The following is a 22,509-nucleotide window of genomic DNA, read 5'->3' as shown; positions in this document are numbered from 1 at the left end:
AATGCATGAATTTACACAACCAACTAAACAATAACGTATGGTAATCACGTGAAATGTATAACTCGAAAATGAAAGAAGTAATAAACATACGAATGTTTATTCTAAGAGTGAAAGCCGGAACGCGTAGTAATTTCAGGTCAGGAAAAGCATGATGGAAAACGAACAAGGACATCTTCCTATGTGCTCTTTCATTATATCAATTTCTGAGCAATACAATATCTTAATCGTCTTCATAGAATTAATGCAATAACGGTTCCATGACATTTGCTCCGGCGACATTTGCTCCGATGGAAAATCTGCACGTTAAGCTAAATATTAAACATAACCGTCAAAACTAAATAAATCCTAATCTTCATTTTTACATTACTCTGAACTTAAAACTTTAGTACAATCCAATCCTTGCATTCTGAGGTATTAAAGGACAAGTCCACCCCAACAAAAAGTTGATTTTAATAAAAAGCGAAAAATCCAACACGCATAACACTGAAAATTTCATCAAAATCGGATTTAAAATAAGAAAGTTATGGCATTTTAAAGTTTCGCTTATTTTCAACAAAATAGTTATGTGAACGAGCCAGTTACATCCAAATAAGAGAGTTGATGACATCACTCACTATTTTTCTGTATTTCATTATATGAAATATGAAATATGTTTATTTTCTCATCATTGTCACGTGAAATGAAGTTTCATTCCTCCCTGAACACGTGGAATTCCATTATTTTAACATTTTGTGCTTCAGGCAATGAGGTCCTAATCATCAAATTCGTATAAATTGAAATATTGTATAATTCAAACAATAAAAAAACAAAAGAGATAGTGAGTGAGTGACATCATCGACTATCTCATTTGGATGTAACTGGCTCGTTCATATTCGTTCATATAACTATTTTGTTGAAAATAAGCGAAACTTTGAAATGTCATAACTTTCTTAATTTACATCCGATTTTGATGAAATTTTCAGCATTGCGCTTGTCTGATTTTTCTCTATTGATTTAAATCAACATTTTTCTGAGGTGGACTTGACCTTTAAGACTATAGCAAAATGTCGCAGAGGTAAATGTCGTGTCCCCGCAATGACACTATAGCGTGAAGGTAAACGTTGATCCCCCCCCCCCCCAAAACAAAATCAGAATTCCCCTGTTTTTGTTATACGGAAAGGAAGACAGCACTTTACTGACCTCACTGACCCGATTACAAGGAATCAATTAGGAGATTGCTAAAGCATCTAGTTATGATAGCGTACACGCATTTAACATGAATCCTGATTTGACAAGTCCACCCCAACAAAGGAGTGAGTTGAATAAAAAGAGAAAAATCCAGCAAGCATAACACTGAAAATTTTATCAAATCGGATGTAAAATAAGAAAGTTTTGACATTTTTAAGTTTCGCTTAATTTCACAAAATAGTTACTTGCACATCCCGGCCAGTATGCAAATGAGGAGATGATGACATCACTCCCTATTTCTCTTGTATTTTATTACTTGAAATATGAAAAGTTAGTATTTTCTCCTTATTGTCCTGTGAACAAAGTTTTATTCCTCCCTAAACATGTGAAATTACCATTGTTTAACATTTTATTGTTTAGGCAAGTTGGTCCTTATTGTCAAATCTGTAAAATTGAAATATTGTATAATTCAAACAAAAACACTAAAGTCTAAACAAAAGAAATAGTGAGTGAAGGACATCATCGGTTCTCTCATTTTCATGTGACTAAGTTAGACATAACTATTTTGTGTAAAATTAGTAAAACTTAAAAATGTCATAACTTTCTTATTTTACATCCGATTTTGATGAAAATTTTAGCATTATGCTTGCCTGATTATTCTCTATTGATGAGGTGGAATTGACCTTTACGTCATTTACCAGTCGAAACGTAGATTAAGATATAAATCTTTATTCATTCAATCTTTATTTCATAATGTCAACTTAATATGGTTTAAATTCAAACCTGTAAGATTGAAATCGATATCAATAGCTCGACTGGTCACGAACCATCGCCGATCATGATTTGTTTCCTTGAAAATTGGAGTGCATGCTCATTGGCGGCGGAAGCCAAAAAATTTAGGGGGTTTCCACCTGAAATTTTGGGATGGACACAGGTAAAAAATTTGAGAAGCGCCCCCCAAAAAGGTTATCAACCTAAATTTTAGTAGTTGCTAACCAAAAAATTTTGACAAGCAAAAAAAAAAAAAAAAGAAAGGTCATCAACCTAAATTTTAGGGGGGGGGACAACACACGTTTCAGGGGGGCCACGTGAATTTAGGGGGGACGCATAAAAAAAATTGACAAGCAAAAAAAAAAAAAAAAGGTTGTCAAAATTTTTTTTAGGAGGGGACCGTCCCCCACCTACAATTTAGGGGGGGGGGACACGTCCCCCTTCCGCCGCCTATGCGCATGCTCCAAGGAGACAAGGACACTATAGCTGTAAACCAGTTCGCACCGTTCATGTTTTCATTTCATCAAAATTGTCCCCTCACTCAGCCAGAAAAAGCCATTAGTTCGCATTACTGGAATGAAATTTCATTCTCTTGTGGAAATAAAATTTGTAACTTGTATTCTGTGCCTACTAAGTAAAGCAATTTAGGAATCTAGGCCTAAAATAAACTATCACAAGTATCGCCAAAATCATGGATTGAATCGGAAAAGAGAGTTTCATGAAAGAATTTGTGAGATGTTTTATCCGATAGTTACCATATGAACCATGCTTCTCAAAATCAAGAAAAGTTGTCACATCTGCCCCCTTTATATTGATCAAAATATGTTAATGAAACGGTCTCCTTAGAAAAACCGTTTGATAAAAGTAAAACATCTTCCCGTTCTTTTGGTGACCTTCACGAAAGTGCAAATGCAAAATTTTATACCTGCAAATACCATGAATACTGTCAATGTCGTGTATAAATACGAAGGTTTCCCTTCTTTATCAATGTGATAAAGCGAAATAACTTTACTTTCGAAAATGTAGAAAAGACAACGTTAGAAATAAGACATGAAAGACGATACAAATTATCAACAGGTGGGTAAGCTCATAGAAGAGCAAGTTAAATAACTATAGTGGTACAGAAATAAGTGTCCAGAAATATTTGATGACATTTGTGCGAATCATTTTTAATCCAATAGAATGTTCTCAAATACAAAGAGATCAACATAAACTAACTGCATACTGACAAAACTTTTTACGTTATTACCAACGACATATCATAAGGTTGATTTTGGAGTCAGTTGCGTTGGCATGACCGTAGCTAGCATAATAATAATCATAATAATAACGTTTTATTTACCCAAGGTAACCACTTCAATCATAAGACTGCTCTACCAGCGGGTCCTGCATAGCATAATATGTTATTATTACCCTTCTCCAGTCTAAATGCTGAGCGCCAAGCAAGAAGGCAGAAGGTCGCATTGTTATAAGTCTTTGGTATGACTCGGCCGGGGATCGAACCCACGACCTCCCGTTCATGAGGCGGACGCTCTACCACTGAGCCAACATGCCCGGTTAAACCAAATTTTCATCAGATTCATGAAATATAAAGTTGGTGACCTACTGGATTTTGAAGTAGACATTCGTCAATAGCATTTAGTGTGTATGTTACGCTATACTATACAATGTAGGCAAATCGACAAAAATATTCCAATACCAGACAATATTATTGGTCGGTTCAGAGTCTAATTCGTTGGTGTGACGATAGAATTTGTTATTAAAACATCAAATATGCCAACAGACTCCTATAGAGTGGATAACCTATCGCAAATCAATAATCATTTTATTGACATGTTGTGCCTGCATCTTGAATATATAGATCAATAATGATACATAATTATGACATGATGTGTGAATGATGTGCTGACCGGGCTTGTCCCTTAAATTGTTGGTGAACGGAGCAGCAAGCAGGAGGCCACCAGGCCTCACCCGGCGCAGCTGAGAATACAAATAGGTGATTCAATTTAATATACACAATTATATATATATATATATATATATATGTATATATATATATATATATATATATATATATATATATATATATATATATATATATATATATAAATATATAAATATATATATATATATACTGCGTATCAAAAGAAGTTTACACTTAGAAAAAGTCCTGTGAAATTATACATTTGATATATCCTGAAGATTTTTCCACATTTTAACATTGGTACAGATCCATTTAAGCAAATGACGATATAATTGTCAAAAAATATTTCCGCTTGAGTGAGCACCACTTACTTTCGAAAAGTTAGTGAAAAATGATTTGCGCAGAACTTTGAAATAGTTATGCGAATAAAAGTAGACCTTGATCATAAAGACCAAGCGGAATTTAGCTAGTAAAATTGATTTGAAGAGATCTTTTACCTTTTTAAACATGTTTCATTGCCCAAAACACTTCGAAGAGTACATTGCATCCAACCCCACTCCCCACACACCGAGGCCATCGTGACGATATTTGCTTTACACTGAGCTGTGATTTACATGAAATTGTTTAGGCTTGATTTTCGTCTTGTTAATCATTATCAAGCTTGGAAAAAGTGTGGAGAAAGAAGTAATATGAAATGTTAACCCACTTTAGATATATTAAAAAAAAACTTAGTGAAAAATGCTGGAGATGTCTGGTATAAACTTTTGTTCAGATTCAGTTCGGGATTCAGTTATGTCCTCAGATCCAGCTGGCACCAAAAGGGTAAAGGGTGTGCTTACTAAGTGTTGAAATTTCAATTTGGGTGGCAAAACTCTTAGAAAATGCTTGAATGTATCCGTTTTATTTAAAATGACTAAAAGTGCAAGGGAAATGTATGAGAAATGTTTCGCAGGGTAAGTTTGATTTCGCCCTTTCCCCTTGACACAACGTAAAAACGAGCATTTCTGCGCAAACAGATTTCTGCGAGCTTTACAAAAATTGACAGTGCTCACTCAAGTGTAACATTATGTCAAAAATTTTACTTTCGTTGGATAGATGAGACCCCAACTCAAGATTATATGTGAAAAATACCCACATGTTGGATATTTTTAATTCCCAGGGCTTTTTCAAAGTGTAAACCTTCTTCATACGCAATGTATATATATACACAGTGCGTCCCAGAATAAACGAAACCGAGATTGATCGATGATTTATCATAACCTATTCTTCATCAAATTTCATAAATGACCAATCATTTTAAAACTTAGGGTCTCCTCTTGCATGTGACGATATCAATATGACCAACACGTCAGGCATGAACAAGTAAAAGCAATTTGAAAAGAGGAAATCAAAAAGTCGTTTGGCGAGCGGTATCTGAAATTGTCTTTAAAATTTACAGATTCAGAAAGTTCATTCCCTCATGTCCCTGCCATTTCATATGACACCACAACCAATAAAGATGCCCGGAAATAAGAAAGTTATGTTCATTTTAACAAGTGCTTGCATTAAAAAAATTCATTCACCAAACTCGTTTGCTAGTCATTTTCAGCTAGCTTGATTAACATCGACCAACCAGTTCCTTTCATTACCGATCATCCATGCATAAATTATTTTGTTACCTCTGTCTAGTGCGAGGAAAGGTAACTGTCAAACAAAATAATTTATCGATTGAAATTATTGAAATGCAAGCACTGTTTCAAACGAACATAACTTTCTTATTTCTGAGGCATTCTTATTGGTTGTGGTGTCATACGAAAGGATGGGAAATGAACTCATCGAATATGTAAATTTTAAAGAGAATGTCAGATATCGCTCCCAAAAATGACTTTTTAGTTTCCTCTCTTTAAATTGTTTTTACGTATTCATGCGTGACGTATGGATTTTATTGATTTCTTCAAATCAATGAGGAGACCCTAAGCTATAAAGAATAAGTTGTGATAAATCATCGATCATTCTCGGTTTCGTTTATTCTGGGATGCACTGTAGATATACATATATATGTTTTAGCTACTTAAGATTTATATGTATGTTCTATGTACGACCATTGTAAGTGCTGTGATACCTTTGTGTATAGCGCATATATGAATAACCATTATTATCATTATTACATAAAGACTATAATGTTACTATGTTACTATTGTTGTGAATTGTTCTAATCAGACTAATGGTAACTGCAATTTATGTTAATTTCATCTTTTTTATTTCACTGCTCTAGAGCACATTTTCTTTTTATATAATCATTTTCCGTGGTGAAAAAATGATCATATAGCATTTGGTAGAATAATAATATCGCTAAGGAACGATGGTTGATGTGCATGCATTTGAATCGCGATAAACATCAGATTGAAGATATAAAAAAAAAAGCTTTGCTAACGAGTTATCATCATCAGGTTTCTAACTGCCAGTCTTTTCCCACATTTTTTCTGATAATCTGTCTATTGTATTGTAGTACTGTACAACAAAAGTTTATAAATTATGCTTTTGTATAAAATAAAAATTGTCCTTTTTGAGTATGTCGTGTAAATTTTAAAGTAATTTGATTGTCATTGTATTTTCTCCTATAAAGGGGACAGCTATAAAATATGCACATTCATGAATTATAATTACCTCAAACATCTGGACATGAACAAACCCGTTGCCATCAGAATCAGAAGCGTGTGTTTGAGACTCGAGTTCTGACTATGGGGGGGGGGGGGTCCATAACTTAGATTCTTAAGAGGTCATGAGGTATTGTTAATTACGAAATCGTTTCGAACACGTATCCTTAAATTCAAGATGAACAATTCGTTATTCAATTAGTGTCAGTTCAAAAATAAGTTTGCTTACATCTAAAAATAGGCTTCGGCTTCGGCTTGGGTTTCTCTTTACCCGTTTGTACAAGCTCATAATCATCATCCTCATCATCGTCTTGCCCTTTCCCGCTCTTGTGACCCATTCTTTGAGGCATCGGAATGGGCCTTGTCCTCTTGGTGTTTTCGTACCCGTCATTGTCTCCTGCTTTCATCACCGGGCGAGCCATAAGTTTAGGCACGGGGATGGGACGGATGGTCTTGGTATTCTCATAGCCATCGTCTTCCGTCCTTTGACCAGTCTGCCGAACCTTGCCGATGGGCACAGGAGAAGGACGGGCAGTCTTGACGATCTCGTACCCGTCACTTTCTGGCGTATCCTCCAATTGACCGGCCTTCCTATTAGACCAATGAGTAGCAAGGGCCGCCTTGAGAATTCCCCTATCGCCGTCGGCAGGCTGATTCACAGGCAGCAGTGATGTGTAGCCACCTTCTTCAACCTGAGGCCTGTTTGGTTGATGAAGCTGTGCCTCTTTGCCATGTGGCACACCGATGGTTTTCGTCTCTGCAAGGATCTTTAGCTTTGAAAGATGCGGTGATGGAGAGAACGTTGACTCTTTCAACTCTGCGTCGTTGGTCTTGCGTCCCAAGCGATTAGGTCTCCGACGACGGAGGTACACAAAGATGAAGACAACATACGATAGTACAAGGATGATTCCAAGTGCAATAGCTACGAAATTGACATCCTGTACGCCCTCCTGTGATGTAAGTCTTGGTGTGGATATTCGGTAGGTTGGAGGAATCGTTGTGACAGGATAGGTTGAGGACGGCGGTTTCTTTGGGGTGTTGACCGGCACGGGTGTTGGTGTTGGTGATGGCCGATCAAACGGGATGGTGGTGTCACAGATGATGTTGAAAGTGTACTGGGTGCTGAGGTCGTGGGACGGACTTTCGATGTGGCTTTAAAAACAATATATAATAAGGAATTTTGATTACATAAAAATGATGTACCAAGGTTGAAAGTAATACCTGAAGTGCTTATCAAAGAAACTGGAATATTTATGCCAAATACTATTAAGGTCTCCAAAGTGAAACGAAACATAATTCAATCTCAACATGCTCAAATGAAATCGAGAAGAAGTAGACATTGGGAACGTTTCATGAAATGGCTTATCGTGCGTTTTATCCGACAAGTCCTGTTTAGTAACAGTGCTTTATAGCTAATCAAAATCAAGGTAAGCTGTCAGGGGCCCGTTGCAGAAAGAGTTGCAATCGATCGCAACTCTAAAAATCATGCGCAACTTGATTTTCAACCAATCAACAGCGCGCATTTGGGACTTGCGTTTGATTTTTTGACTTGCGTTTAAACGCAACTCTTTCTGCAACAGGCCCCTGATCTGAAAACTTGTCAAAAAATAAATGCTAATGAAAGGCTCCCAGGGCAAATCAATTATTTCGGACGTTCCAATGTCCCGGGAAGAACCTGGAACGCTAGATCTACCGCCATAAAAAGTTATACATCTGTTTAATAATAGAATAATGCATTTTCAATAGAAAAATATACCAAGATCATTCCATCATTTTTTGAAGAACGTTTTTGTAACTGAAATTCTTCCAGAGTGGTCTATTAGAGTGGTGAATTATGACGAGTGATGTTTAACATGTGGGTGGTGGGGAGGGGGATAGGAGGGGGGTAGGGCAGGAGTTGTCACGGAAGCTTTTAATCCCTTTCATTTTTTTCTTGTACAGGTATTGGCATGTTAGTGTTCTGTGAAATTACGCAGGTATTTATGGTGGTGCTGAGAATTGAGATTTGTTAAACTACTCTTGTCGCCATCAAGACTTACCGAATCGGGAAACTGAGTCTACTGCCGTGGTTACGTAAGGCTGTCTCGTCGGACTGGCTCGTTTGGTAGCATAGGCTGAAAAATATAGGCACCGGGGTTGAGCTGTCTCGATGCGGCGTGTCCGGGGAATGTGTCGGTACGATAGTGTTCGCCATAACACCTGTCAACGGAAAGTTATCACATTGAGGAGGCAACTTTATGTCCAGGAGACCTATTATGGTATTGCTCTTTCCCGGTTGATTTTGAATCTTATGATGATGATAATGATTAATATACAGTATTCATTTGGCGTTTAAACCAAGGTTTCACGACTGTAGACCTATACTGTTACCCGGCTTTAGCACGGATACCCTAATCAGGTGTTTGAGTGTGTAAGAAAGTATATTCTTCGGGGAGCCCATATATCATTATAATAATTGTTACTTTTATTATAATTATTGGATTTTATTGCGATAAAACTATCAAAATATCATCACAAGCAGTCAAAGACTGAAATGTGTGACTGTTTACATGTACAAATAGACACATACCAAAATATGAAGTAAACATTATAAATATTCAAATAGAATATAGATTCATACAGATGAAAAAGAAATGAATTATAAGTTAATGTCAAAAGCCGTAACATAATTACTACAAGGTGTCACCAATGATGAAAAGGGGAGTGAAAGATTTAGGATGGAAGAGGAAAGAGAGGATGAAAAGGAAGAGAAAAGAGAAAGAAACAGAGATAAGTCAAAAGAAAAGGGAAGGCAAGAGGTGAAAACTGGAAAGAGAATAAGAGGCAACCTTAAGAATAAAAACTCAGTAACAATATGGTAATAGTAAGAGTAATTATGCCATTATAAGCATTGTATCATTATTATCATCATTATTATTATCATTATTGTTATCGTTATATTACTATCACGATCACGATTGTGAGTTTTATTGTTACTGTTTATGTTATTATTGTTATCATTATTATAATTGTCAATATTATTATTATATTTATTCATTCCTAACACGTTTCACTGTTAGAAAATTTGTCCTTAAAATAAAAGAAGTTCCTGCAGCAGAGTCTCGAGAACACCTGTAATCTTACCAAATAGCGTAATTGTACAGGAAATTGGTATTAGGTGTATAGAACCTTACAAATTTCCTTTAATAAAACACCCTTTTCCCCTTTTTAAACAGACCTGATCTGTTAAATTGCAGAAAAATTCCTGTTATATGAATTTACAGAATGATTCTGTGATTGCTCTTTGCAAAATAGTCTTTCTTTTTTCTGTAAAATCAGGGTATTTTTAACAGTGTTCCCATAACTTAACTGAGCGGTTACCTCGACTCGATAGCTACCGACACCGACAAAGAATCTACACAGCAAAAACTGTGGTGTTAACCGGTGTACATAGAGGACCACATCAGTTATTTTACACCGGTGTTAGTTTTACACCTATAGGTGTTATTACAACAGCTTTGGTTGTTACATTTACACTCTTAGGTGTTATGTTCAATCTTTAGAGTGTAATTTGAACAACTCATGGTGTGGTCCTCTATTTACACCAATTGGTGTCAGTTTTAACACCACAGTTTTTACAGTGTACAGGTGCGTGGATGTCCTTACCTGCATCAGTGCATTCACATAAATATATGCAAAAGGAGAAATAATTCAAAGTAGTCACTGTCTCAACTGGCTCGCCACCTCAAACAACTTGCTTCTTTCATCCGAGTAAGATCCGGAATCACGTCTGGAAAAAACTTGGACTTTTGTGCGGACAACAGCCGCAACAATTATAGGCCTTAATATGATCACAGCTTACTTTCACGACTTATAGTCGAATAATAAACAGGAAGAAATTATATAAATGCCCTTTTATGTTTCAGGAAACGACCATCATAGGCACAAAACCGAAAGCCAAAAGTTACATGAACTCGTTAACTTTTATTACGTAGCAATGACAATGTACATAAACAAAGGATAAAACAATAAATTTTCCAATAGATTAAACGGCTTGTGCTGCGTGTTTCGAGTGGTTATTTTCACAATAGTATTGAAATTGTTATGGAGCATGAAAGAGATAAATGGCCATCATACAGATAAGTACCATATTTACGCTGCATCGGCTCGCGGTGTAGACACGGCACTTTTGCTCCGCCAAAATAGTAGGATCAGAACCGCGAGCCGGTGCAGACACGGCAATTTTTCTCCGTGTAAACACGAAGCCGAGTCTGCACAGGCAATTAGCGCGCGTTTCATGGTGTAAATTTATTTTATTGATCTTTTTGATCTCTTTGAAGAGGGGTTTCTGTCATAACGTATTGGACCCTGAACAAAGCAGAACTAAACTAGCCTTGATATTTTTTTTTTCTATGTGATATATGTGTGGGTGTGTGTTTATGTGTATCTGAGTTTTATCAGACTTGTATCAATCAGAAAAATTATTTACGTCTGGGACCGACCTTTAACGTCACCATCCGAAAGACGTGACCAGGGCTCGAATCTCTGTATCAATTATAGTTTGGATTACAGGCGCACGCCACAACGCCCAGAATAAAAGTCGCCGAGAGAGGGCGCTAGATATCATTACCAGTATTTGTTAAACTTTATTTTTTTACCCAAAGAATCTAAATATGAAAGGAAAAAGGGCTTTCACTGCACTTTTTCTAAAGCGTAAGCCGTGCTTTATCACCGAAATGATAACGATGATAAAATATAATAGTTTAGTCGTATACATGTATAGCGCGTGTCATGAAATTCACATAAAAAACGCAGTACAATGATATATAAAGTTTTTTCAACCCTCGGAGTACTTTCGAGTGCTTGGTTGGGGTCTATGAAAATCAAACATTTCCAAGATTGGAACGTTTTATCTCGTCATGATTAGAACGAAACATCATAAACTCAGAGAAGGGTATATGATCATGCAGTTTGTGACTTATTGTTTATTAGGAAATATTACTTGGGTGAATATCTTGACAGATGTGAGTGTACTTTCATCTAGTACAGGAAGCGAGTGAAAGAGGAAGAGAAAAAGATAGAGAAGGAGAGAGAGAGGAGGGGGGGGGGGGGAGAGGGAGGGAGAGGGGGCGGGGGTGAAAGAGAAAAAAAACCAGGTCCGGGGTATATGGAGGGACAGGCTATATGTATGCCGTGTTTGTTACAATATATAACAAATCATTATGTTCTTCATTTTCACACAACATTTTAGAAGACCAAAGCAATAAATTGGCTCCATCGAAAATTATCAATCTAAATGCCTATCCTTTTTTAGCGAAGTGGCATCATGAAGTTGACATGCATTATTTCTCTCCTGGTTATCTCTGTTATGGCTATCACGTGTGGTAAGTACATCGAGATCTATTCTCAAAACCCATTTTAATATTCTATTAAGTACGCTGTTATTTCTATCATCTGTTTTGATTTTGTAGTTTTTACGTAATGTCGTAATTGGTTCTAATTTGTATGGCATATTTTGTTTGTTTGTTTGTTTACTAAACAGTGCGTTTCAGAAAAAAAGGTAATCCAAATCTAGAGGGCTGATATTCGGATCATATTTAATTTTGTGAAATTATTCCGCATTTTTCCAAGGTTTAGTAAGGTGTGCACTTGATAGAGTAATATGTTTTCTAAAGTAATATTTTGAATGAAGTGTTACTTAAGGCATTTCTCTGAAATGATGAGTGAAAAGTTTATGTCTTATCATGGAACTGTTCTTATTGAAACACACCTTCAACATGCCCTCTTCTCTTTTGAAAACAAAGCCAGAAGCGTGGAAGGATAGCTTGGACAGCTTGTCTCACCAATAGCAATGCCGGATCATTGTCCAAAGCATCCACCTCATATCGAATTCGGCTGTGCAAGTCATCAAAATCCTGGGGAAGAGCTGCAAAAACCTTATTTTTAAGTGTCCCTAAACATGCTAAAGGAAACAATCACAGGGCGTGCGATCAGGCGCAATTGGTGGCCCTTCAATGCCATGGTTGAGGGCAACAGCGCAATGTCCAAAGAGTCTATCACGAATGATGCTGAAACGATGTGGAGGAGCGCCGTCCTGAATCCACCAAAGATGCCTGTGCACTCCTCATAATTATCTCTCAAAATGTTGGTCCAAATGGGGTACGATCTCCTCGCTAATGGTTTACAAGTACATTCACTTATTAAAAATCCTTTGCCAGCTAAGACATTGATGAAAGTATTCACATCAGCATCTGCCTTTTCATCAAGTTTTCAAAAACTTGGAAAAAGTGGTCTCTGCACCTTTTGTCTTAAACATCAATTAATTCGGTCGTGCGGAGTGCAGATGGCATAAATGGGGTTTCATCCCATTCTTGACAACATTTCATCGATTCCAACTTTAACTATTGATGACATCACTAGAGAATTAACAGGTGTACCAAAGTATATTTTTTTACACATTTTTTATGAAGGAAAATAACCCATCAATTTCAAATATATTTACACGTTTAAAAGACACCTATGGATTTCAACAAGAAGAAGTAAGAGAACTTTTAAAACTACCTCTACGTACTACTATAGATAAGAGACTTAGAGCTTTACAATTTAAGATTCTTAATAATTTGATTCCTACCAAGGTTTGCTTATTCCGTATTAAAAAGGTAACGGATACACTTTGTACATTTTGTAAAGTATCACCAGAAACTCTAGTGCATCTTTTTTTTATTCTTGCCATGTTGTTAACCAATTTTGGAATAATGTTGGTACACTTTTTGCTTCACTAGATCTTCCTGATTTCCTCTCAGAAAGTTATGTTCTTTTTGGTATCTGTAAGCCCCAAATTCCCAGGAATATATTTATATTGAACTTTCTGCTCCTGTCAGGTAAACAATATTTTTAGATGTCGATGTGACGAAACAAATCCTACTCTCTCCCATTTTTGTAACTTTCTTTTATCATTTGAAACTGTTGAACATACCATTGCACAAAGGAAATGCAAATTAGAAAAACATGATGGCAAGTGGGCTATCATTCTGAATACTTTAAAGAGGCGATAAAGCAGAAGGCTATTTTGCTTTGTTTATTTTTTTATAGGCCAAGTGCCTGAATTTTTTTTGTTGTTGTAAACAAACATATATGTTTTCTTATTTTATACTATTTTGTATGTTAGACATGTTATTTTATATGCCAACGTCATCTGAACTTTAATATGTGATCCATTATACCATAAATGTTTTGTTACGTATATTTTGATGAAAAGGATCAATAAAACTTGAATTACAAAAAAATAAATGGGGTTTCAATGGAAAGCTGATGAGTGTCTCTTTTGTATTTATGCACAGCAATGTCACAAAATTAAATACGCTTCGAATATCCGCCCTTTAGATTTGGATTACCTTTTTTATGAAACGCACTGTATAAAGACACTGTTAATAAATAACAAATAAATAGTATACGAAGTACTAGCTTTTTTAAGATAAAAAAGATCATTTTAAGTTACATCCGTGCGCGAAGCCCGAGCTGATATTTAATCTCAGTGGCGTACCGGGGGGGCAGCCAGCCCGTGCCCCCTTTGAGAGCCATAATCAAGAATTGTAATGTAAATGTACCGTTTTTTATTCAAGGGTGCCCCACCCCTTTGAAAGTGAGGAACTTCTTTTGGCTTGCTGATAAATTTTAGGTGAAACGAGTTGTATTTTTAGTTCATAACCTTGAAATGAGACATTTTAAGAACTGTTTGCAGGAAAGTTTATACGCATCCATTTGATAAAACATCGCGAGCTGATTTCTTTTTGCTCATCAGGCCCAAAGGGCCAAATGAGCTTATGCCGTGGCGTTCGTCGTCTGTCGCCCGTCCACGATTTGAAAATGCTTCTTCTTCATCATTTCAAGTCCGATTATAAATATTGAGTATTGTTATTAGAAGTAGTCAGTGAGGTGCCTAGTGGCGTGTTGTGGCTCAAACTGCCTACCAACTCGCGCGTGGTGGCGTGCAACGGCGCAAAAAATTGGATTTTGCGCGACGAAATTTTCAGACAATTCAAAACTTCGATCGTGCCAAATCAAATATACTACAGGGAAAAGATCGAACAGTACATAGAACGCGCAATGAAACACTAAAATGTAATTTAATCGCCGTGTTTTCAAACATTTTTATTTTTTTCGTTTGGCGCCGTTACGGGCCACCACGCGGCTATTGAGAGGCAGTTTGAGCCAGTGCATGCTACTAGGCACTTTATTGGCAACGCTAGGGCACAGCCGCTTTGGATTGGCGCGAACTGGCGCAAACTGGAACTGACGCTGGCCAAGTGGACTCTCAGCATAAATTCCCGAAGTGCATGTCACTATTCAAATAAAGTACAAGTTATATTTATGAATGTGGGCGCGTCGTTGTTTAGTGGTTCTTACTCGCCTTTTAAACAGAGGGTCGTGGGTTCGAATCCTAGCCATGGCGTGTTTTCTTTCAGCAAGAAATTTATCCACACTGTGCTGCACTCAACCCGGGTGAGGTTAATGGGTACCGGCAGGAAGTAATTCCTCATAAAGCTGTGTGCACCCAAGTCGGTAGCCTAGCTTAGCCTGGTAATAATAATAGCAGGCCCGCTGGGAGAAGTTTTTGGAACTGATGTAATTATACTGGGTAAATAAACCGTTGATATTATTATTTATCATTATGTATTTGCCCTAAAAACATACATGATACAGGATATAGCACACAAATGATTGCAATCTCACAAGATAAAGGATTTTTATGATACAATAACTAATTACTATACCAAATTTACTAAAATCGCAAAGTTTTCGCAAAAAATAAAAATAAAATGCGATTGTGTTTACGTTATTCTTTTTTTTTCTTTTCAGATTGCCAGTTCTGTGCATAACACGCACACGTTTGAACTGTCTTAATTTGATAAAATGGTCAGTGTTATGCGTCTTTGACTCCTTTTATTATAAGAGGCTTTTCTCTCTCCTTTTTTTGGGGGGGGGGGATGGGTAGATGTTTAATCTCCCATTGCAATTGCATATGCGCTGTACAACATTAATTAATATTTCTTGTTCATTAGATACGAGAGTGAAGGAAGGTGAGAAATGCAGAGCAGAGGTTGGAGACGAGAGGGAAATAACCGGTACGATAAAGTTTCTTAAAGACAAGAAGAGGTCTTTTGGAAAACCGGGGTCTACCATGTCACGTTCAGTGATGAAGAAGACATGTGATATAGGTAAGGAATTAGTTATGAATGAATGACATTTGTGGTACTGATCTAAGAATAAGTTCGAAGAGAATCAGTCTGTTTAATGTAGGAATTAAGTAAAGAATATGATGATTCATGCAGTGAGGAAACGTTGTCATTGCTTGGAAATTATGAGATTGAGTATGGCAATTCAGTGTCAGCCGGACTAAGGTTTGACTGTCCCACATGTGAGTTTCTGTGTTGGCAATGTTCACTGTGATGTTTTTATTTTAAAACTTCGAATCACTGTGTTTTAAACTTAGGTTAAATATGTCGATGCAAATGAAACAAGATCTAAATGTACAAAGATGCTGTGACAATTGAGAAGAGATAATATCGAAATTTTCTCACCAAAAATATTGTTTTGCTGCAACTATAATTTGGTTTAGCATTAAAAAAATAATCATCTGAGTGCTTCGGTGGAAAAGGTGGCTGGTTCTTCTGTGATAAACGGTAATTGTAAAAATTGCGAATAATGCACATAACCAAAGGCATAAGTAATGTTTATCTGAACGGTATTACAACGTAAAAATGTGTTTATTAAATCGATCGATAATTTTATGGATGAAGATTTCCAAAGAGAAGATGGATAGTGTACTTGGATTAATGAATAGATGGATTAACATGGATTAATGAATAGATGGATTAACATGGATTAATGAATAGATGGATCAACATGGATTAATGAATAGATGGATTAACATGGATTAATGAATAGATGGCTTTCAGTGGCGGACCGTGACCCCGCGGAGACAAAGCATTGGGGGAGGGGCACGGCATTGTTCACAAGCAATGCAGTGCCCCCCCCAATGCTTTGTCTCCTCCGGGTCACGGTCCGCTACTGATGGCTTTAATAATCTGCATTTTCGTATTTCCAAATTAAGGAGCAGACCACACTTACCCAGGAGGGGCGCCAAGCTATTTAGGTAAGATGTGGGGGATGGCAACATAAAGGGGGCATATTTTTTTCTTCTTCTCAGGTGTATACATGTACTGGTTAACAGACCAGGGGCCCGTTTCATAAAGAGTTACAACTGTTGTAACTTGTCATTATGGCAAATACCATGGTAACATTGCTCAGCAGCCAATCAAAATCAAGGTTACCATGGTAGTTGCCATAATGACAAAGTTGCAACCGTTGTAACTCTTAATGAAACGGGCCCCAGAACTCTGTTTTTGATACCTTTCTTTGTTTTATTTTGTCAGGTTAGTACTTTTTCTTGGTCTTTATTCATTTTCTTCCCATTTTCACTTTTATTTTCTTCAATATTTGAATTGTCATGTCATTTTTGGAGGGGGGGGGGCGGGGGGAATTCGCCTCTCACCTGACCCAGGCCCGTCAAAAGCCCACTGAACAGTCCCACTTCCCATTCCGCTCTATTGTAAATGATTCCAGTAAAATACTAAATATGTAAACATTGTACTTTATTTTGGAATTCGGTGGGATATGTTTCAGTTAAACCTTAAAAGTAAAAAAAAAATCCCTCTATGTTGCTAAATCAGGCAGGCATCATACTTCTAGGACACCACGTGACTGTGCTGATGTTCAGGCAGAAGGGGCAACTATCAGCGGTATCTACCTCATTCATCCGCTAGGAGTGGATAATCCGTTTCATGTCTACTGCGATATGGAGACCGAAGGCGGCGGCTGGACCGTGAGTTAAGGGTTAAAATAGTATGGAAACGAGATTAATAAAAACATGACTTATACCTGTGAATGAACAAAGACAACACAAAACTATGTTGTGGCAGATGTACTTGAAAGATTGGTATGGTTCTCAATAAATGATTTCATAACCAACATAGCCCTAGCAGGGTTGTCCAAGGCATTTAATTTCCGGCAACCGTAGGGTAGAACAAATAGAAGTGTTTCGTGATTACTAGAGAGTTTTCGCATCTACTACGGAGCCGCTCTCTAGAATAAAACAATTCCTTTGAAAATGCAAGTCCAATCCCAATGCAGAGCTGGGAGGGTGTTGTCGAAAGTTGATATGGAACGGGGAAAGCCGCGCAGTGTCTCGACTCTGGGCAACAACATAATTATTTGAAATTGTTGGTCGGTGTAAATCTTCGGATGATCTGCTACCCCGGTCCAATATCTTTTGACAAAAGCCCCTCAACTCTCTAGTGCGATTTGACTTCCATTTTCAAAGGATTTGGTGCGTTGTAGAGAGCGGCTCCGTAGTAAATGCAAAAAATCTGTATTGTTGGAAAAATACAAGAGGAAAATTGGAAAAGGTCAGGGGAGAACAATCCATCGTTTTAATAATCCAGTTTAAAGTGACCAAAAATGAGCACTGATATTCACATACATATATATCTAAAGACATGGAGAGGTCTCTAATACCACTTTCGGGAACTCGCTGGTCCAGACCAGAAATAAATAAGTTTATGAATGCCGCGTGCTAAAATAGTCCGCGCCAGACCGGTGCCATTAGCAGCACCAGACCACCGCCATCCCCCGGGCCATCCATCACGTGCCCGAGTATTTGAACGAGTGGTCGTGAAAGTAGCGCCACTGTTATGTAGTTTCTGAACGCTTTTGATGCGGACTACGTTCGCTCGTGCGGGCCTGGTGGAAACCAAAATATGAGTTTACTGAAAACGGTAGTTGAATTTATGTCTGGTTCGGGCTATTTTGAAGCTGCTTTTATCAGCACCAGATCAGTGCTATGCCCGCGTGCCCGAGTTTATCAATGGGCGATCGTGAAAGTAGCCCACGCTCTGCTTTAGTTACTGAACTCTATGGTGCAGACTATTTTAGCAAAGGCCTGATGCGGACCCCAAAAGTCACAAGTTACTGAAAACGGTATCTCCATCTGGATATCATAATTGCATCAGGAATAAATAGTATATAGTTTTTGGCATGGGTCCCATTTCATCGAATTGTTATAATAACAAAAGCTTAATTTCTTTAACAAGTTTGCTGTCAGCCTATAAAGTTGAATTGGTTCAGTACCTTTACACTGTTATTGCAAATTTTTAATAATATCAAGTTTTGTGAATGAAGGCGTTGAATTCTATGCAGCTTTTTGCTACATGCTTCTCGAGAAGAATTTTTGGCATTCGCTCATTTTTGCACTCAATAATGCTCCGCGGTCGGAATCCAGTCTTTTTGAGCCAAGTGTTATTGCAATGTCAGGTAATCCCCTAAGACTTTCATTCATGTCAGTGGGCTTTACAAAGACCTATGTGTATCATGATAAGACTGGATCTATGAACTCAATCATTATTTTCGATTGTTCCAACAAGATGTTTCAACGGAGGCAGGACCCCTTGAACAGACCCAATCCCGTAACCTTTGATAGGAACACGACGTCTTACAAAGAGGGTTTTGGCAGTGTCGCCGGTGATCATTGGCTTGGCAATGAGAAGCTCCATCGTCTCACACTCCAAGGAACGTACAAACTACGGGTGGATATCACGCTTATCCACACCGAGGAACCTATATACGCTGAATATGGCCAGTTCTCCATCGGGAATGAAAGTTCAAAATATTCACTGAGGATCTCAAACCATTCTGGTAGTGCAGGTAAAACAGTTTATTACAATTGTAATATCAGCGGTAGTTTCGGTATAAAGCATTTGTTTGTCTACTCAACAAAGTACATCATATAATATTGCAGACTAATAGTACCTATACACATTTTTACCAATTAAATATCATTTGTATTTATTTTTGTAAAAGGAAATGTATCACAACTCTTTTTATGTTGCACATTATGTTTGTTAATAATTTCAATTTGAAAAAAAGCTGAATTAAAATAAAATCAGTATTGAAACAATGAGAAGTAGGGCCTAAGACTCCGTAATCATGGTAATAGTAGAATGAGTATTATGAGAGGTAATGGAGCAGAAGAAAAAAGAAAAAAAGAAGAAGAAGAAGAGGAAGAGAGAAAGAGAAGGCAAAAAGAAGAAGGAGAAGAAAGGGAAGAAGAAGAAGGAGTAGGAGGAGGAGAAGGAGGAGAAGAAAGAAGAGTAGAAGAAAAGATGGTTTGTTTTTCATTCATTTGGTATTGGAAAAATTATTATTTTTTATCATACATGTACATTAAATTGTTATTAAAAGAAACCGCAAAGAGTAGTTAGTAGAACAGATTTTTAAGATAACGGTACAATAAAAATATAACAAAAATCACTATTTCATTTTTATAGGTCTATTATAGGCTAATGTGATACGAGTGGTGGCTTTTAATTCCCATCCCATAGAATAAACAAAACACCTAAAACAAATCACATCTGTACTCAACAACCCTCAAAGAGTCTGAGAGTAGATTGGACCCTTACATTTGATTTTACTGATTTTAAAACAGAAATTTGATATCTTTCACAAAAGAAAAAATATCTTTAATTGATTAAAAAAACCCCCGAAATATTGGCATTTTCCAAATTTTTTATAAATTTTGGTGAAATGGTTAATATAACATGATTTAGCTAGCTTTTGCTGCTGAAACCACACTTTTCTCATTTGTAATTTCTTTTTCACGGTTTTTCCAATTCTTTACTTTAGAAGCCAGGTGCTATTTCTCATGCACACATAATTTCTTTTGTGCAAATACATTGCTTTCTGTATTTTATGGAGTTTCCCTTTCAAATTAGTATATGAATATCTTGATACACTTTTTTCACAGATGATGAAATGTCATTTCTCTCTGGCCTGCCCTTCTTTAACCCCACCTGGACAGTCTACTGCCGAGGGGGTTGGTGGCGTGATTTCCACTCTTGCACTCCGGCCTACTTTCCTAACGGTGTTCCGTCAGATTGGCTCGAAGCACCGAACTATTTTGGTTGGGCCCATAATCTCATCGCACACTCATCGGAGATGAAAATTCGTCCTGCTTAAAGGCCAAGTCCACCTCAGAAAAAATTGATTCGAATCAATAGAGAAAAATCAGACAAGCACAGTGCTGAAAATTTCATCAAAATCGGATTTAAAATAAGAAAGTTATGACATTTCAAAGTTTCGCTTATTTTTAACAAAATAGTTATATGAACGAGCCAGTTACATCAAAAATTTGGATGTAACTGGCTCGTTCATATAACTATTTTTTTCTCTCATTTAATGAGAGAGTTGATGATGTCATCACTATTTCTTTTGCTTTTTATTGTTTGAATTATACAATATTTCAATTTTTACGAATTTGACGATTACGACCTCCTTGCCTGAAGCACAAAATGTTAGAATAATGGAATTCCACGTGTTCAGGGAGGAATGAAACTTCATTTTACATGACAATGACGAGAAAATAAAAATATTTCATATTTCATATAATAAAATACAAAAGAAATTGTGAGGGTGTGATGCCATCAGTTCCCCTATTTGCATACTGTCCGAGATGTGCATATAACTGTTTTGTGAAACTTTAAAGCGAAACTTTAAAATGTCATAACTTTCATATTTTACATCCGATTTTGATGATTTTTTTCAGTGTTATGCTTGTTGAATTTTTCTCTTTTTATTCAAATCAAGTTTTCGTTTGGGTGGGCTTGTCCTTTAAGGCCTCGCATAGGTCCTAACAACGCTTTCATGACATGCGATGCTAGCCGGAGGGGGGGGGGGCAGACTGTCAACCACCCCTTCTGTATTTTCAAATAGTGAAAAGAAGAAGGGGGAAACCAAAAGAAAGAAAGGAAGACAAATGAAGAAAGAAGAGCATAAAATGGAGAGATCATCGCAGGTTTTTTTCCCGACTGATTCCATAGGCTACATACACTGTAAAAAATGAAGTGCTAATTTAGCACTTACAGTGCTTGTATAGTGACGGCACTACGAGTGCTGATTTTTTTTAGTTAAAATTTAAACTAGAAAATCAGCACTCGTAGTGCAGTCACTATACAAGCACTTTAAGTGTTAAATTAGCACTTCATTTTTTAAAGTTTACAATGTACAAGTAATACCTCTTTAGTAGTAAAACTAATGAATGAAGACGCATGCCGACTCGAAATTCATTTATCATATTAATATTACCTATGCTGATTTAAAGGTCAAGTCCATCCCAGAAAAAAAGTTGATTTAAATAAATAGAGAAAAATCAAACATGAATAACGTCAAAAACTTCATCAAAATCGGATGTAAATTAAGAAAGTTATGACATTTTAAAGTTTTGCTTATTTTTCACAAAACAGTTCTATGCTCAACTCAGTGTTATGCAAATGAGAGAGTTGATGATGTCACTCACTCACTATTTCTTTTGTTTTTTATTGTTTGAATTATACAATATTTCAATTTTCACGAATTTGACAATTAGGACCCCCTTGCTTGAACAACAAAATGTTAAAATAATGGATTTCCATGTTTTCAGGGAGAAATGAAACTTTCTTTAACATGACAAAGACGTGAAAATTAAAATATTTCATACTTCATATAATAAATTACAAAAGAAATAGTGATTGGGTGATGTCATCCGTCCCCTCATTTGCATACCGAACAGGATGTGCATATAACTGTTTTTGAGAAATTATGCGAAACTTTAAAATGTTATAACTTTCTTATTTTACATCCGATTTGATGAAATTTTCATTGTTATGCTTGTTTGATTTTTCTCTTTCTATTCAAGTCAGCTCGTTGTTGGGGTGGACTTGTCCTTTAAATCAAAAGAAACATAGAGAATTTGATAATCCGACACCATTGTGGTATGATTATTCTTGCCTCATAACACCTTTCTTACAGCGTGTTCCAAAATATGTCGCACAAGGTATGGGACTCTCTGTGAAATCATGTAAACAATATTTATTGTACTAAATAGGTTCATTATTGCGGATTGAAATAATCGCTAGAGGGTATTCATTTGTCTCGCAATCT

The 22,509-nt window shown here is 36.7% G+C and overlaps 1 protein-coding gene across 1 annotated transcript; it reads left to right on the top strand.

The window, feature by feature from the left end:
• The first annotated feature begins 11,845 nt into the window (after positions 1-11,845).
• Positions 11,846-20,550, top strand: LOC121420627 (angiopoietin-4-like). The gene is made up of 5 exons (XM_041615291.1): positions 11,846-11,861; positions 15,540-15,695; positions 17,211-17,362; positions 18,960-19,239; positions 20,339-20,550. The coding sequence occupies exons 1-5, from the start codon at positions 11,846-11,848 to the stop codon at positions 20,548-20,550; spliced, it is 816 nt and encodes a 271-aa protein (XP_041471225.1).
• Positions 20,551-22,509: the final 1,959 nt, after the last annotated feature.

Source organism: Lytechinus variegatus, chromosome 8 (genome assembly GCF_018143015.1).
Source record: "Lytechinus variegatus isolate NC3 chromosome 8, Lvar_3.0, whole genome shotgun sequence".
NCBI classification, from domain to species: Eukaryota; Metazoa; Echinodermata; class Echinoidea; order Temnopleuroida; family Toxopneustidae; genus Lytechinus; species Lytechinus variegatus.
This window is presented reverse-complemented; position numbering and strand designations above follow the sequence as displayed.